Source organism: Ptychodera flava, chromosome 1 (assembly GCF_041260155.1).
Source record: "Ptychodera flava strain L36383 chromosome 1, AS_Pfla_20210202, whole genome shotgun sequence".
Classification (NCBI taxonomy): domain Eukaryota; kingdom Metazoa; phylum Hemichordata; class Enteropneusta; family Ptychoderidae; genus Ptychodera; species Ptychodera flava.
The window spans coordinates 8435618-8452287 of record NC_091928.1 but is presented as its reverse complement, the minus strand read 5'-3'; the positions used below and the strand labels follow the sequence as shown (position 1 = coordinate 8452287).

Below are 16670 nucleotides of genomic sequence, written 5' to 3'. Positions count from 1 at the left end.
ACCCACAAAATTTTCGAATCCCCCTGAAATTCCTCCACCGCCGTTTTTCTTTTAACGCAGCCCATCTCCAGGACTTGCCACCATTTGCATAATTTACAAAGCCTTGTGGTGGGTTCAATTTGAGGCAATGAAGCTTCTTCAGAGTTAGGGTGTTCGGGAAAGTTCATCGTACACTGAACTAACGACGTTCCCTGTTACGTCTTCTGGGCATGAAAATCCGCTTGCCAACGTCGGCAACGATGACCTCGCTGACCTAAGAATACACTCTCCTCTGAGAAATCACCGAGCTGTATGTCAAATCCACCTAGACCGTGTTCGGACGAGGAAATGTACTGGTGAGGCATGGAGACAGTGAGTAAAGGAAGGAACAACCGTGATTACAGCCCCACTAGCCGTATCTTATAGCATTATTTTTTATGATTTTACTTTCAAACTAAAATAAGTTTGTGAGAATGTACTAATTTAGGTGTGTGTATTACACTTATCATGAACTACCCACTGGGATTGTACATGCAATTTTGAACAAAAGAAAGATTACGCTGCGATTAAATGTTTGCCAAGACATTAAATCGGAGCCCCATGCGGAAAAGCAAAATCCGTGGATAATGTGCATATCTGCACTGAAATCTTCACATAAACTGCACAGAATAGTCCAATATAGGGGTGAATGTTTTCAACTGTGACATTGTATGTTCTGTTTCCTTTGCAATATTACCAATTTTTGAAAATGGCAGGAATGACAAAACGACCGCTAAAAATTGAATTTCCTTGTCAAATTTTCCATAAGGGAATGGTTTCCTTATGCAGTAAAAGCCCATTTCCCTTCAGAGGGTAGAATTCAGGGAAAACCAAGAGAGGGAGATATTTTGAGGTCAAAAAATTTCAAGAGTTATACAGCTAGTGGGGCTTTAATCTAAAACAAAGTGATATTTTTTAAACTGCCAACTGACAAGTTTCCCTGACATATACCCTGAGAACCTGAGCGAGGACTAGATAGCGGTAAAATAACCAGATTCTTAAATACACGACTTGGGAAACTCATGAAGCTTAAGGCCGTAAACAGTGGGACGGTGAGTCCATGGGGACATTCTTGAAGCAAGAATTGTAATTGAATAGGCACAACGTATAAACGGTGGCTTCTTCAGGTTTTAATTGAATCACGAAAAACGATCTCCAGACTTCGTCTGTCTGTATTCGATCCCGGAATACGTTTTGCTCGACGATTTATCGCGTGCAGGGTTGTAGGTTTGCATTGATGCCGACATGAAATTACTTTTGTCTAGCGGAGAAAAAGAAAGTTTTCAGCTCCATTCAAGCAAATGAGGAAAGTTCTCGACAATCTTGCATCCGTCAACTTTATTGGATTTCGATTTATACCGGTATTAGAATTTCCGATATCAGTATACACAGTACTACCCATGAAGGGCTTTCACCTGCAGAAATTATGCAAGTGCGACAGAATTGACCGTTACCATATTTTGAATACATTGTTGTCAGTTGCCCTGAGAAATCTCTGAAACCGGTGAACTTGGTATAATTTGAGTAAGGTTCCGGCTTTCCTCACAGCTATGTCTTTTCTAAGTTGTTTTATAACAGCAGTAAGTCTCTTTTATTGCACGCCATCAACGACAGGGCTACGAGAGGTGATACAAGCGGGTTGCTCGGTCATGTCGTTGAGGGAGTGCATGCGATACAGACGCCTAGAAAAGTTGACTCTATTCTGATGATAACACTGTATAAAGAAGACAACATGATTAAGTCAGCAAATCGTGATATTGAAACCTATCCTGTCGAGTTCATTTCTCACCAAAGGTGCGGGTTTTTTAAAGCCAGTGACGGTGACATTTCAAGGCCAGTGAACACTTGTTCCTGGCTAGGCCTACTACGGCTTAATTCTGGTTTTTACTGACCCACCAGAGGGGGGAAGTGATATGCCCGGTAGGAAAAGTGTTAAGGGAGTATTGTTTCGATAAAAAACATTGCAAAATAATGTTTCTAAAATCTTATTAGGGAAAAGGACGAGCCTCAGCATTAAAGCTCTTTTTTTCCTTGTTCATTTAGTGCAACATTGCTAGTGAAACTTGAGTGTCATTATATCGTGGATGATGTATAGGATAAAGCCCGAGTACGAGGGCTCTTCTTGTATATAAAGTCCAACCCAATGATAAAATGTCGAGGCCGCAGGCCGAGACATTTTATCGTAGGGTTGGACTTTATATACCAGAAGAGCCCGAGTACGAGGGTTTTATCCGACTTAAAAACTATCGCCCCTAACTGATATATTTTCGTTTTCAATGTGTTACGTCAACCGTCCCCTTTGTCAATGTAACATGTTTAGGATATGAATTAAAACTTCTATCTGTGAAATAGCCTTCCAATGTAATGGAACATCCTATAAATGCCCTAGGGCACAGCAGATTTTGTGTTGCAGCTGGTTTCCGCTGTGTTACCAAATTTGAATATTAAAACGTACCAGATGTCTACAGAATATGACATGTTCACTTTTGATTGGACAGTACTTTACTACGGCGCTGTCATTCGTTTCTGGAATTTGGTGACCAAGGCTTTACGAGTAGATAAAACACCCTGAATTGAGCACTCTGATTGGTCAATCAACAGTAGATAGTTGATGATTTAATTTTCGTTTTGGTAAAGAAAAATGTACAAATCTTTGAAACAATTTTTGATTGCTCTGATATTGATCTCGTAGGCAAAGTCAGATTAAAGCCACTATACCGGTAGCTGCGAATGTGTAACAAACCGATCTCAAAATATCCTCAGCTTTCCAAGAGTTTTCTTTGAATAAGACCTATTCTGACTGAAACGGTGTAGAAGTCATGAGTCGAATGTGGCATGTAAATTCAAACGTTTTAATATCAGTTTAGATTCCCCGCATAAAGATTACAACAACAAAATGTTGGTCACCGTGTGTTGTGCATTCAAGTAATTATATATAAATGGCATCATGCTTCTTTCTTTTATGATCACGATGTGTATGTGCAAGAAATACTGCATTTTTTGTACTTTTCGTGGGAGTGCCATTTTATGATTGCGGCACCCGTTTATTATTTGACCTGTTAGGCATGGTCCAAAATCAGCGAGCAGAGATATTTCAATACACATCCTTCAGTTAAGCACATTCACAGGTACAAACTTTGGTTTGGAAATAATGCTTAAAATTCGCAGCGATTGGGGCCTCAAATAAAATATTCAGAGTTAGAAGAAAACTTGTAATGTTAGTATTTGAAGAAATGTGTCATCTTTTGGAAGCTTTTACATCCTTTCAAATTCTAGGACGTGTAGACGAAGTAAGAATATTTTGATTGTTATTCTATGTGATGATTGCTTCTCTGGAAAGAAATACCACATAAGCAAAGAATAAATACATCAACATTACAGATACAACATTACAGATACAAGATCAGTATAGGATATATTACAACTCAAACAACATTGTACGTCAAATGAAACATTTTATTGAAATTGGGTTGAATGATAAAAAGGGGAGAAATGTACATGACTGATGAAACGGATCTTTTCACCATCACTACACTTTGACACGATTAAGACGCATTTTATAAAAGTGCATACAAAACATGATTGACACCAAAGTGAAACTTAAATTCAAAGTAAATATACATGTATAATTTCCTTTCAACAGTATAACGGCATTTTCCTGACTAAAACAATGAATGGGGAAAAAAATACAAATAACTTTTTAAATAAAGATAATTTTGTGATTTTTAGAGTCAGAATTGTTGAAAAAAAAATCTGATGAAAAATTTCATGAAATAATAGTTATGCAAATATATTTGTAATTAGGTCTATGGCACTTTACACTACATTGAAAGCTTTGTACTTTAAAAAAAAAGCCTAATTTCGTATTTTTTTAAAGCTTGGCCTTCCCCACACCCATCTCCCCTTCCCGATGAATTACAGTTGTTTTGCTATTTGTAATACTCGGAGCCCTGAAGGCTTCTGGACAAACTTTGTAAATTAATATCCAATGACTTCCATCAAAGACACATTCCCTATCCCATTATTGCAGACATGAAGCAAGCCAGTCCTATTACCAACAAATCCCTTTTCCACAATGGCTATCTTGGAACTATTTACAATGAATTCAGTGATGTAAAGATTGGAGTATAAAGTTAACTCAAGGTGGGTTCTGGGTAACTGTTACACCCCCTTCCCTCCCCCCTTAAGGTAATATGATTCTATTCAAAACTTTTTTTTGACGGGGAAGCAAATTTTGCAGTGACTCTAGAAACAAACCACAGGAAGTGCAGAGTAGGTAAAGTGGTTGTACAACAACAAGAAGGAAATGCAACAGGAAAAAAAAAGTCTAAAAAATTTCTCCCTTGATATTTTGTACTACAGAACATTAAGTCAAGTGATTTGAATATTAATTTACACCTGGTGTATATGTGGCACATTTATTGTCCAGTACATTAATTCACATAAAATATAAGCTTTATAGTAACTGGCAATAAAACTTTTCTTTATCAACTCCTGCGCACACGCAAAGCACCACGACTGGCCACAGGAGGGCGCCCGACTACTCATCCTGGAGGAGGTAATATACATATATTTATATACACAAACAAAAAAGTACTACTTAAAATCTATCAGGTCTCCATGTAATTTACTCAATTATTGGCCTGAGCATTGTAATTTGAATATTAATTAACACCAGGTGTACATTTCAATGAATATGAAATAGATCAATAGCTGCATTGGGAATCAAGTCACATCCCCTTGTTTCACCTCTGTATTTTTTTTTCACAATGCTGACTTTACTTTGCCTCTGCACTTGCAATTCAAGTGAGCAACCCAACTTCAGTATCACATGGAATAAAATAAAACATCTTTTAAAAAGGGATGTATTGTGAACATCCAGAGATATATATTCTAAGTATTGTACCATCTAAAATACATATTTATATTTTAATATTATTTATTATGTTACAAGGTAGACTGAGTCATCATTGTCAATTTCGTTTTTAAGTTTTTTTAAAAAACTTCTTGTTTACGTCGTGATATGGAGTCGTCTCTGAGGTAAGAAATAGCAGGACATCACAAACAGCCAATAAAACGATGAGGTACGACTTGTACCACACTATAAAGAGACAGTCATGTTGTGCAAATTTTTTCTTCTATTTTCCTAGAAACTACAGAACCAGTAGGATAATTTGCAGAGTTGTGTGTTACTCGGTACATTTCACACAGAGATAAAAAAGACCGCTTAAAGTGTGACGACAAAAACCTTTCACCCCTGCTTTCAAGTGTAGAGGTCCTCCTGCTTTATTGAAAACCATTCGGATATACCACAGTACGGTGGTAAAACAGTCAACCTGCCCACCCCTCTATTCCCTGTAAACAGGTCCGAGCTCACCATTGATAACAATGGTTTAGGACAAACCATGGTGGTAAAAGGGTTAAAGAAGAAACCTAATGAGATAAAAAAACATCAACATAGCAGATATTTGCGGTATACATGTACTTTACAGAAATATCTGGCACAGGTCACAATACACTCATCTGACTAAAGGTTTTGAATGATGGCACGTTCAGGAGAAAAAAGAGCAACATGGAAGGTCTGTTCATTATTGAAACAGGTAAATATACATTGTGCAGGTTTGATAAATACTCTACTTCTACATACTATACAGCTGTATATGCAGCTAGTCTGTTTTTCACACGATGAAAAACTGATGTTAAAGTTCCCAGAATGCTACTTTGCAGTGGTAGGACCTTACAGCGGACAAGGCTCTGTGGAGGCAGTGAGCCGTGTTGCCATTGTTTTGCTCCTCGCCACATCACTGACTTGTACAGCTGTTGACCCAAGGAAAGCCCTGGCCACTTCCCACACAGACCAGGTACAATCAAAAGTCGCGAACGATAACTGATTCAGTGTCGCAAATTCCCTGCTTTGCAGAATTTTCTGTGTGGGAGTTTTTCACTCACAACTTTCTAGGTGAAAGAAGTATGGCACATGGCCGAGGAACATATCCCGTTGCATTGCTGTCGGCATTATTATCATGCCCTATCGTCAAATAACGTCTGGTTGTCTCTTGGCCGTCGCTCGAGTCCCACACAGACTCTTACAGTTGTTCTGCTTCAAGAAATAAGCACAGGAACTTCTCATCATCAGTTACAGCTATTTCAAAATGACCAACAAAATCACTCCTTCACCGAATAAGGTTTCCAAAAACACACTCGGCGCTGTGGTCTCCATTTAATTGATTTTTGTAGACTATGCCCGTTAATTGTTTCGGAGCGTTTTAAAGAATCAACAGATTTCTTCGCAAGTTTTCTCCCATTTGATTGAGTTGATAAGTACACATATATGCACATTTGTTAATCATCGATTCATTAACAGTTTTGTGTCTTCAACGATAGATGATACGAAGTGCAGTTCCTGTGTTTGCAAAAGTGATTTTCTCTCTCCTTCCTTCCATCGCACTCATTCAGTTGATGGTCCCGTTGTCGTCGTAGCACGCTGTCATGTTTCTCTTGAAGTGAAAGAAGTAATCCAGGAAAAAGCCATCTGTGCTCTCGCAGGTCGTCGATGTCTGACATTTGAACGAAAATATGGAATTAATGCATGCAACAGTTCTCCAGTTTTTTTAAGCTTACATTAAGCTGATCCAGAACTATCTGGCATTTGATCGAAAAAATGAAATTAATACATAATCGGTTCTGTGATTTGCAAGTTTATAGAACTTTGAGCAGATCCACAACTTGTATAATTTATCAACTATTCTAAACATTCATTTACCATTAATAGCCATTAATGTGTGATGTGTGTGTGTGTGTGTGTGTGTGTGTGTGTGTGTGTGTCTGTGTCTGTGTGTAAAGAACGGTGTAGTTTAACTTACATGTGAGGGATAGGTGATTCTGAACTTGTAGGAACTTTCAAAATAGAACCCAATCGGCAGACTATGCTGATGACTCTTTTTCTGTGAAGGAAAATAACATCATATGCTGAGCTGTAGTACTAGTCAGCTTTAACCTAGGGGGTATGTTTGTACTTACTAGAAAAGGCATCCTTAGACTTGTACTGATATCTATGATAAGAATTGTGAATAATATTATGATAAGGTACAAGCTGCACTTTAGTACCTGTTAACTTTATTTTAGGGGGATATGCTTGTAATTACCATAAACGGCACCCTTGGATTAGCACTGATTTGTACCATTGGTAATAATCTCAAAAACAACTCCGGTCTCATGCTGAGCCTTAGTACTAGTTAACTTTATCTGAGGGGGTACTGTATGTTTCTAATTACCATAAAAGGCACCCTTAGGCTACATTAATATCTACCATTAAAAGCTAGTAGAGTGTTCTTAAACTTCACTGTGGGTAACATTTTGCTGAGAATTGGCAGCTTGAAATGCTAACTGTAGCATTTACACGTGAGAGAAATTTTGACCTATACACTGGAACATTTTATCAATTTGAAAGTAAATTCTCTCGATTTCAACTTTTCCTCTTTCATATCTTATCAAAATGGTCACCAAAGCACCGAAAGAAACTAATCTTAAAACTGCCATTTTCAAAAGATATTTGGTACATTTCACTGAGGTGGGAATTGAAAAACAACGAAACATTCAAAAGTGAGGCAAAACTTACTACATGACCATCAGGTAGCTGAAGTGGTTCTGGCTGTTTTTGTACGTCAAGACACAACGGTGACGGCGTGTAGTCACAAAACCATAACATACTGGCTATACTAGTACTGTGGAATGATAGGGAAAAAGATATTAATTATAGATGTGTCAGAAATAAATAAATGAAAAACAAGTTGATATGGCAAGGTTGAACAAACTTGTGCCTGCACTAAAATATTTTACACATCAAAACAATCCTAGGGATTCCAGTTGTTTTAAAAAAGCTATGAACAACCCCTTAAGAGACCTCCATTGTTTTCCTAATCAAGATAGGACCAAGATTTCTTCAGGTGCGTCATTGGTTCATACAGAACATCTATGCAACGTGTCTCTTACTCAAAACTAGTATCGATTTACTCTACATTAAGGTAGAATTCCCCTTGGGGACAAATATCTCTCAAGTTTTACAAACCTATTTTGGTCTACCACTTGTTGGGCCTCAGTTTGAAGCTTATAAAGCAAATAAAGATTTCACTGGCTTATTTCTGTGAAATCGAAAAATTTTAATTTTTCCCATAGAGTTAACACAGAGATGGCAGCCATTTTGGCTCACATGTGCCGCTAAACATGGTATAATTTGATTTCCAGTGACCAAACTTTGCACAGTGACCCCTGATTTTACTTTTGATTTTGAAATGGAACGATTGAAAGTTCTCTTACAGAAAGTTGATGTGAAAGCTTAAGTCTTTTCATTTCAAGGCTCGAATTTCATTAAGCACCGATTTAATACAATTTCTGGCAATTATTCCTTTTTACTTTCAGCAAAGACAGCGCAAAATCCATGGCAGTGTTTCTCACGACAGCAGTAATGAGAATATCCAACGGTAAAGTTAAATTTCCGTACCTCTTGTTCTGTTCTACTTACTTGATTTCAAGGTTTGTTGACTTCAATGGAAAATACGCCGGAACTGATACAGTGTAGGAATAATTACCATTTCTGGAAATCCAAAGAGAATGGATATTATTGCAACAATTATAATGCAGGATTTCACTTTTATATTAATTTTCTATATTTCAATTAATATTTTGATTAAGAAGCTGCAATTAAAAGTTTTATCTTGACAGATTGTTAGCCATCGCAGCAGCTCAAAACCATCACAGTTAACAAGCGGAATGTGTGTCTTTTGATTCTAGGGGAGGGGAGATGTTCCACCTCGCACTTCACAGGTCCAATAATGCCAGAACCAGGGACTGAGAATGGCATCTTTAAGTTGGAAACCAAGGACCAAACTTACCCGCACTGCTGAAAATCACAATGGTCCTGGTGAATAGGGTAGTCGCCATCCGTAATACGAATGCTTGTAACTTCTAGAGGCGTTTCTGCAGAAAAAAAAACAGACATGAAATGGAAGATACATTATCAGAGATTTTGACTGCAGCTATTAAAACACAACTATTCCAAATCACATGTAGAACATTGGGTAAAAATCCCATCTAGTGTAACAGCACATGTACTAATCTTCTTGAACTTTAACCCTTTGCACCCTGACCCCCTGGTACTCTATGACATCATCAGACATTTATGTCTGAGCCGGGTTCAAAGGGTTCAAAGGTTGTACGTTAATGTGGATATGCATACACACTACCCTGCCACTAGACATACCTGGTACACATAATTACTTGTGATGAAACCAGTGTACTGAGAGTAAACAGACTGACATCCTGGAGGATGATATTGGCTTGTAATGCGGTCTAACATGACATGAGCACTAACCCACCTAGTCTACATATATAGGCGGCCTTTCTATCACTGGGTATGTTGATCAAAGTCTACCGGGTAGATCACAGTTGGCTTGACATTATTGGAAGTTCATGAGCTCCGCTCGCCATGAAATAGATTATTGTCTATCAAAAATGATTTTGACTTTTATTATGTACATTACACAGCAAAACTTGAATATAATGAAATTTTGGTAAACCGTCCACATCAGGAGAAATGAATTGCACGGCTAGAGAAATGGAAGAGGGTTTTAAAAGTTCTAGCTATGGAGCATAAAGGTGAACAGAGATGCACATTAACCGTATACGTTCAAAGTTTTGGTTCAGTCACCGGTAAAATTGAAAACTGTGGCTGATAATAACTAAATGGCATACCACAACAGTATGATGCATAGCTTACTGTAAATGGACATACATGTGTACATACATGTGTATATTCTCTAAGTCAGAAAATTTATTCATACATATGAAAAGTAGACGTGAATATGAAATGTGGAGGACCACGTGCACGACATGTACAGATGTGGGAGCATACCTGGTTTGGGTGTGGCACCAGCTCGCTTTTTCCTGTTCCCAGAGGATCCAGAGGGTGGTTCCTTGTAGATGACTGCTCCCTGTTGTAACTCTTCTTCACCATGGACGACGTTGGCCTCCTCATCGGTGATGTTGATGGTGTCGATTTCTCTGTCGCTGAAATCCTGATCAGCGATATACTCACTGTTTCCAAGGGAAGTTGGAGTTGGAACCGTATCTGCAAATGAAAAGACACATTGGATGCTGTGTCAACAAATACCCAAAAAAGGCCCTACTTGTGTATCAGCTTCATTACAAAACAAACCAATCAATTATGGTACAATGCGCCCGGGAACAGACATTTCAACTCTCAAATTTTTACAATCCTATTTTGGTTTGACATTCATAGGGACTCCTTTCAAACCTCATGGATCGAGTTTTCACAGAGCAAACTGTCAATTTTTGACCCAGCAATGTTCCTATTGTGTTTTTCTTCTGATCTGGATGGCCTGTTAAGGTAGAACACGCCTCGTGGCCAATAATTCAGGCTTTCAAATTTTATCATTTCTATTCTGATCTACCACTTGTGGGGGTTCAATTTAACGCTCTCGGTGTACGAAAATATCGTTTGCTATCTTAGTATTTCAAAAATCAAAAATGTCATTTTTCTCAAAGAGTTAACACAGGGATGGCGGCCACTTTGAATTTCAAATATTGGTAAATCTTAGGGAATTTGTCTCTCTGTTACCAGAGCTTGCACAGTAACCCCTGATTTTTAGTCTTGATTTGGTAAGAGAAAGATTGAAAGTTTCATTAAGGTAGCCCCTGTAGCTGTAACTTGTGAAATTTGTTGACCCGAAAACAGCTTTCTATTTTCTCTCGTTTTCTTCAAATTCTACAAATTTAAAAGATACAGTCTTTTACAACTGAAAATTGGACAAGCAAATTTAAATTTTAACTGTTATTTTGATTTCCCGCCATTTTTAAAAAATGGTAATATTACAAAGAAAACAAAGCATATGATGTCCCAGTGGAAAACATTCAGCACTATGCATTATATTGAATACTCTGTTGTCTCTGTGAAGATTCCAATGCATATATGCATGACGTACAGTGTTTTTGCTGTATTTGCGTGAGGGCGCTATTTTTTCTTTGGGCAAACATTTATTATTTATCTTGCTCAAAATTGCACATACAGTCCCAGTGGACAGTTTCTTATACCTGTATAAACACCCCTCAATGAGTACATTCCCACGAACTTGTTTTAGTTTGGAAGTAAAATCACAAAAAATAATGCTAAAAGATACAGCTATTGTGCCTTTAAGGTAGAACGCACCTCGGGGAAGATATTCAGACTCTCAAACTTTTACAATTCTCTTCTGATATACCACATGTGGGGGTTCATTTTAAAGCTCTCGGTAAAAGAAAACTTTTCATTGGCTTAGTTTTTCGAAATTCAAAATTTTTTATAGAGTTAACACAGGGATGGCGGCCATTTGGATTTCTAATATCGGTAAATCTCGGGAAATTTGTTTCTCTAGTTCCAAAATTTGCACGGTGACCCCCTATTTTTATTCTTGATTTTGAAAGAGAATGATTGAAAGATTCCTTGAGTACAGTTAGAGCAAAAGTTTAAGTCTTTCACTTTCGAGGTGCATACTACCTTAAGGGAAGGTCAAGCAAAAGTTTAGGTCTTCCACTTACAAGGCGCATACTGCCTTGAAAGGATACAGTTATCAGAACTCTGCTCTAAGGTCGCATGGCACCCATACGACCAATGTAAACACTGTATCCAAGGTACAATGGTGATTTATGAAAGCTAAAACATGTTTGTCGTAATCTACATTGTGTAATTTAAATGTTGCAGCTATGATGATGAGGTGCATCTAGACATTGTTCATGAAATACCTTACTTGTAAACAAGAAGCTTGCACAGGCACAGTTCTGATGACTGCTTCCCTTTGAAGACTGTGATTATTTACAATATCTGTATTTATGTTCATGAATTGTATCAAAGAAAAATCCTTACCGAAAATTATTTCTACTGCAAATTTGCCGTAAGTTTGCTGCAAATATGCAGCAAGCATATAGCTTGCAGGAAGGAGTTGCAGAAGTTTGCAGGTAGATGTGACCCTCCTGCAAACCCTTAAGTCAGTTTGCAGCAAATTTGCGGTAAACGACTAAGTTGCTGCAAATTTGCGGCAAACCAGATTATTGCTGCAAATATGCAGCAACACATGATTGACATATTTCCCACTATTTCATTACCAGGGAGTACACACTACACACTGAGTACTGTTGCACTTCGTGACCAGTCATGTGTAAGCGACATAAAATTGATCTTTCATTTATATTTTATGTTCCTTTATTTCATAACAGACAATCCACTTTTAAATTATAATAACTGGTAATGCTAGATAATGAACAGCTTCAGTTATGCTGGTGAAAGCATTGCATGGATATAGAGTGCATCTATAGTATATACTGTAGTGACATGATGTAATAAAAGTGCCCTTGGACAATCTGGTTGGGTAAATTATGGTTGGATCGAAAACTGAATTTTCAGGGAAACAAATTTTTGAAACAGGGACTTGTCTGTCTTGCAAGTTACACCCTGTATTTTCTGCGAATGATACCAAAATGCCAAACAGTTTCGAACGAAATGTGCGTTTGATGATGGTCTGTAAGGACACGTCGTAGACTTTTGTTACTGCAAATCTGTACAGTAATGTTTCCGCTACTACCTCCAAGCAGAGTAGTGGCTGTGCTCCAAGCTATTCATCCCATCAATACAGTACATGTATACGGTACGTACAATGCACTGCAGCTTACAGTCTGTCCCATCGATTCGATGCGCTGACAAAATCTCGCCTTCTGATAACATGGGTCGAGGTAAAAGGCTTTTGTCCATGTTTTCAGCGTTAGAGTTGTATTGCCGAGCACAAATTGAGATTTAGGATTACATTCCATCCCGAGTCACTGTACGAAAATTCAAAGCGCCGCTTCACCAACGTCCAACACGTACTGTGTATCAGCTGCGAGCAGCCGACATGTTTACACTCTCCGGTCACGGTTCATCAAGGTCAGTTCGCGCATTGATATTGATTCTTCGTGCTGAAAGAATTTTACTCTCTTTTAGTCTTTCTATGATAAAAATAACCATTTTCATTAAACTAATAAATTAAATGCTATATTAAGTATGAATATAACGGATTGGTGCAGATGTAGAGTCAATTCCAGCATTTAAAAACGGGACTACATTATCAATCGCGTAATGATTTATAGATCGCACTTCCGTTATCGTCATGAGGCTTGATCGGCGCGAAGTTAGATTTTAATACCATCGGCCAGTGTCGGCTGCGTACTTGTGAGCAGGGAGTTTTCTAGTGGACAATTTCGTGATCTTTCTATGGAATCGCCAGCCAAATGATATCACATAGTTGCAAAAACGTGTATACAGTACCAGGGACAGGCGGAGTTCTAAATTTGTGAACGCGAGCGGCAGTAAAGATGCCGACTATATTTTCTGAGTACGGTATTTACACACAGCACGGTGAGACCTGCAACCGGACCGGGAATCGTCCAGCGTCTGCGAGCCGTTCAGAAATGTAAGTCAATGTACCGTTCGTCTGTACATCGATCGCTATAATTATGTTCTGTAATCGTTGTATTGCAATCTTTACCTAAAGATAAATTTTCGTTGAGTACTGATTCATACTGAATGCACTTTCGTTTCACAACAGTTACTTACAGTAAGTGCTGAGATTTTTGCAGATTGTCGCCGTTGTGTATGTAAACAACATACGGCGAGTTGTCCGTTGTCGGACATTTTAATCAGTATTAATTTAATTTCGATCATGAATATTATGCATTTTCTGCTTCAATTTTTCAACTTGATTTTGTCTCATTTTCAAATAATTATCGATTTCTTTCATGAAATTTACAATGTTTGGTCAAACGGTAAAGACTTACACTCTTCCCTGAACGATTTATATTTTTCAGAATCCATTGCTGGTACACTATAGGGACAAGAAATTCAGAGAACAGAAAGCCAAATCGCAGCCTTTGACAGTAATGTAAATGTTACATGAAACTTCTCAAGTCAAAAGAAAATCTTGACATGATCATGACACTTATGTGGCATGAAATGAACATGGCATATAAATAAATTGTACCACAATTGAATTTAACCTTTTTTTCTCTGTCATCTTTATGTTTATAATAACTTTATTTGCGCTGACCATTGTTTCTCGTGAAACTGGTATTCAGAGTTAAGTTGGATAAATAATATTTATATATTGGCCGACTGTGGACAGCACAAGATGTGTTTTATCCAACTAAACTCTGAAATACCAGTTTCACGAGAAACAATGGTCAGCGCAAATAAAATAATTTGCTGTATGGAGTTTGCGGCAAATTTTCAGTAACATTCAAATTAATTTGCCGCAAGTTTGCTGCAAGGATTGTGCCGCAAATTTGCTGCAAAGAGTTTGCAGCAACGTTGCGGCAGGGAGTTTGCTGCATATTTGCAGCAAGTTCACAAGAAACATAATTTGCATCTGAAAAATGAACCACCCGCATATTTGCGGCAAATAGTTTGCTGCAAATTTACTGCAAAGCTTGCGGCAAATTTGCAGTAACAGTTTGCGGGAGGCCTAAAATTTCGGTAAGGGATGACAACAACAGAGAATTACAAAAGCTGCTGTATTTGTAACACTTGTTCAAAAGTGCTGTTTTTGTTGAAAAGATGAGTTGTAAGTGGCCTGGACAATAAAGATACTCACCCAAGAGTGGCACCATTTCTTCAAAGTCTAGACCTTGGTCCGATTCAACACGTGTGGAAATGAACGGCAAATCGTCCGGCTCGCCTGGCGTCAGTGCTTGGGTCACAGGCCGAACTGTCGACGACAGTGGTGTGCAGCAGTACTTCTTGCAGCCAACACAGTGTGGAGTGGTGGACATGGTAGTAGGTGACATGGAAGGCAGACTTGCATTTGGAGGGAATGGACCTATGTGAAGATATAAAACACAGCGAGCATTAACACCAGAATTGGTACTGAGCTTTTTCATGAAACCTAAGAGAGCTTTCAGTAACTTTGTGTGTACATAAAATGCCCAGTGTATGTAGCTGTAACTGTCAATAATTTTTTTTCACTAATGTTTTTCATCATTAAAGTCAATAACGGTTTCCCTGTTCTATTTAGCTACCAACCACAGAACACAAAACAATTTATGAAATGAAGATTCATGTAGGAATGACACCTACCTTTATGAGGAGTAATGCTGAGAGGTGTAAATGGTGAAAACGTTGACGTCAGATTCTGACCTTGTAGGGGACTGTTATGAAAAAAATAAACAAAGTTAAAGTTATTATTATCCAGTGAATGACTTGGGCAAAAAATTATGAAAACAAAAATTAAATTTGATTCTTAACTGCTGTTATGTCTAAAAGCCTTTCTTGGCAGTTACAGGAGAAGTTCATTGATAAATTACCGACTAAATCTGTTGATTACCATACTTCAAACTCTAGTGTTGACGGAAATGAGACGTCAAACATTAAACTGATCATGACGGACGAAACTTGATGAAAGTCCACAAACTTTAATAATTTCACCACCTTGGTTTGGGCAAATCCCATTGTTCTCTATGATATGTTGGACCTCTACACTGGGAAATGGGGGTGAGAGGGTTTAAACTGAGTGACTACATGTATATTATTTCCTTTTTCCTGATTCCATAAAGGGATAGTAGCTGTATCTTTTGAAGATTTTTTCACTGTTTTTGCTTTGCGTGTCAATAGTGAGTTCTCTATACACGTAAAATGCACACCAGAATTTACTTATCAACAATATGCAGTCTGTACATGTATAGACTTAGTTGACACACTCAACACGGTATCTCAGCATGCAGGGAGGGAGTTGAACGAGGAAGATTTATTGAAATACACCCCCAAAAAATCTTCAAAGTTACAGCTACTGGTCCCATAAGTTTGATGAAATACAATGCATTGCCATACCAATATAACATACTGTGACAATATGCACTGTTATTTTTGTTGAATAAATTCTGGCTTGGGAGGTCTGAACATTAATTGTCAAGTTAACAATAACATTGGATTACACACTTACAGGCCATGCTGAAAGCCGAACATTGGGTCAACATGAGTTGGTTGAACAAGAAACGATACCTCACACATAGAAACAAAATAATACAAAAGAAATAAAAATTCAAAGCCGACGGTTCTTTTAATCAAACAATTAAAATGTCTTTGGGTAGCTTGGTAAAGACATAAAAAATTCACTTACAGTTCACCTCCTACTGCACCATTTTCACCTGTCTGTTTGTTGCTCTCAAGTTCTAAGGCATACAAAGTTGCCATGGCAGCCACACTGGAGGAGAGAATAATGGGAGACAACAAACAGTCAGTTTTCCCACTTGGTACTATATATAATAATGTTGACTAGGGACTTGTCAGCCCAGTTTTACTATATTTCCATACAATTTTCATGCTTGCCTTGGTCATAATAAAAAAATTTAAAAACGGGTCAAAATTTTTGACCTGAATGTGGCTTGTGCTAAAGTTAGTTTGGCTGCAGTTGTCAAAATGTTGTCAAACATGAAAATATTAAGGTGAAGTAATATCTAAGTAATATCAAAGCTTGCACTTGATGAAATCAAAACAATACCGGTACATCAGCATTTGCAAAGAAGTATCAATACATTGTCAAATGTGACAAAAATTATAGCTGCAGACAATAATTTTT

At 37.8% G+C, this 16670-nt stretch overlaps 1 protein-coding gene across 2 annotated transcripts in view; it reads right to left on the bottom strand.

The window, feature by feature from the left end:
- Positions 1-3453: 3453 nt before the first annotated feature.
- LOC139129397 (myelin regulatory factor-like) overlaps positions 3454-16670 on the bottom strand; it is a 63295-nt gene continuing 50078 nt past the window's right edge. For both annotated transcript variants that reach the window (XM_070695029.1, XM_070695038.1), the window contains 9 exons: positions 16212-16295; positions 15173-15243; positions 14691-14915; positions 9929-10144; positions 8910-8994; positions 8540-8611; positions 7637-7742; positions 6882-6962; positions 3454-6575 (listed from right to left, as the gene is read on the bottom strand). In XM_070695029.1, the coding sequence (XP_070551130.1) occupies positions 6471-6575; positions 6882-6962; positions 7637-7742; positions 8540-8611; positions 8910-8994; positions 9929-10144; positions 14691-14915; positions 15173-15243; positions 16212-16295 (1045 nt within the window). In that variant the 3' untranslated portion in view covers positions 3454-6470. The remainder of the gene's footprint in view (positions 6576-6881; positions 6963-7636; positions 7743-8539; positions 8612-8909; positions 8995-9928; positions 10145-14690; positions 14916-15172; positions 15244-16211; positions 16296-16670) is intronic.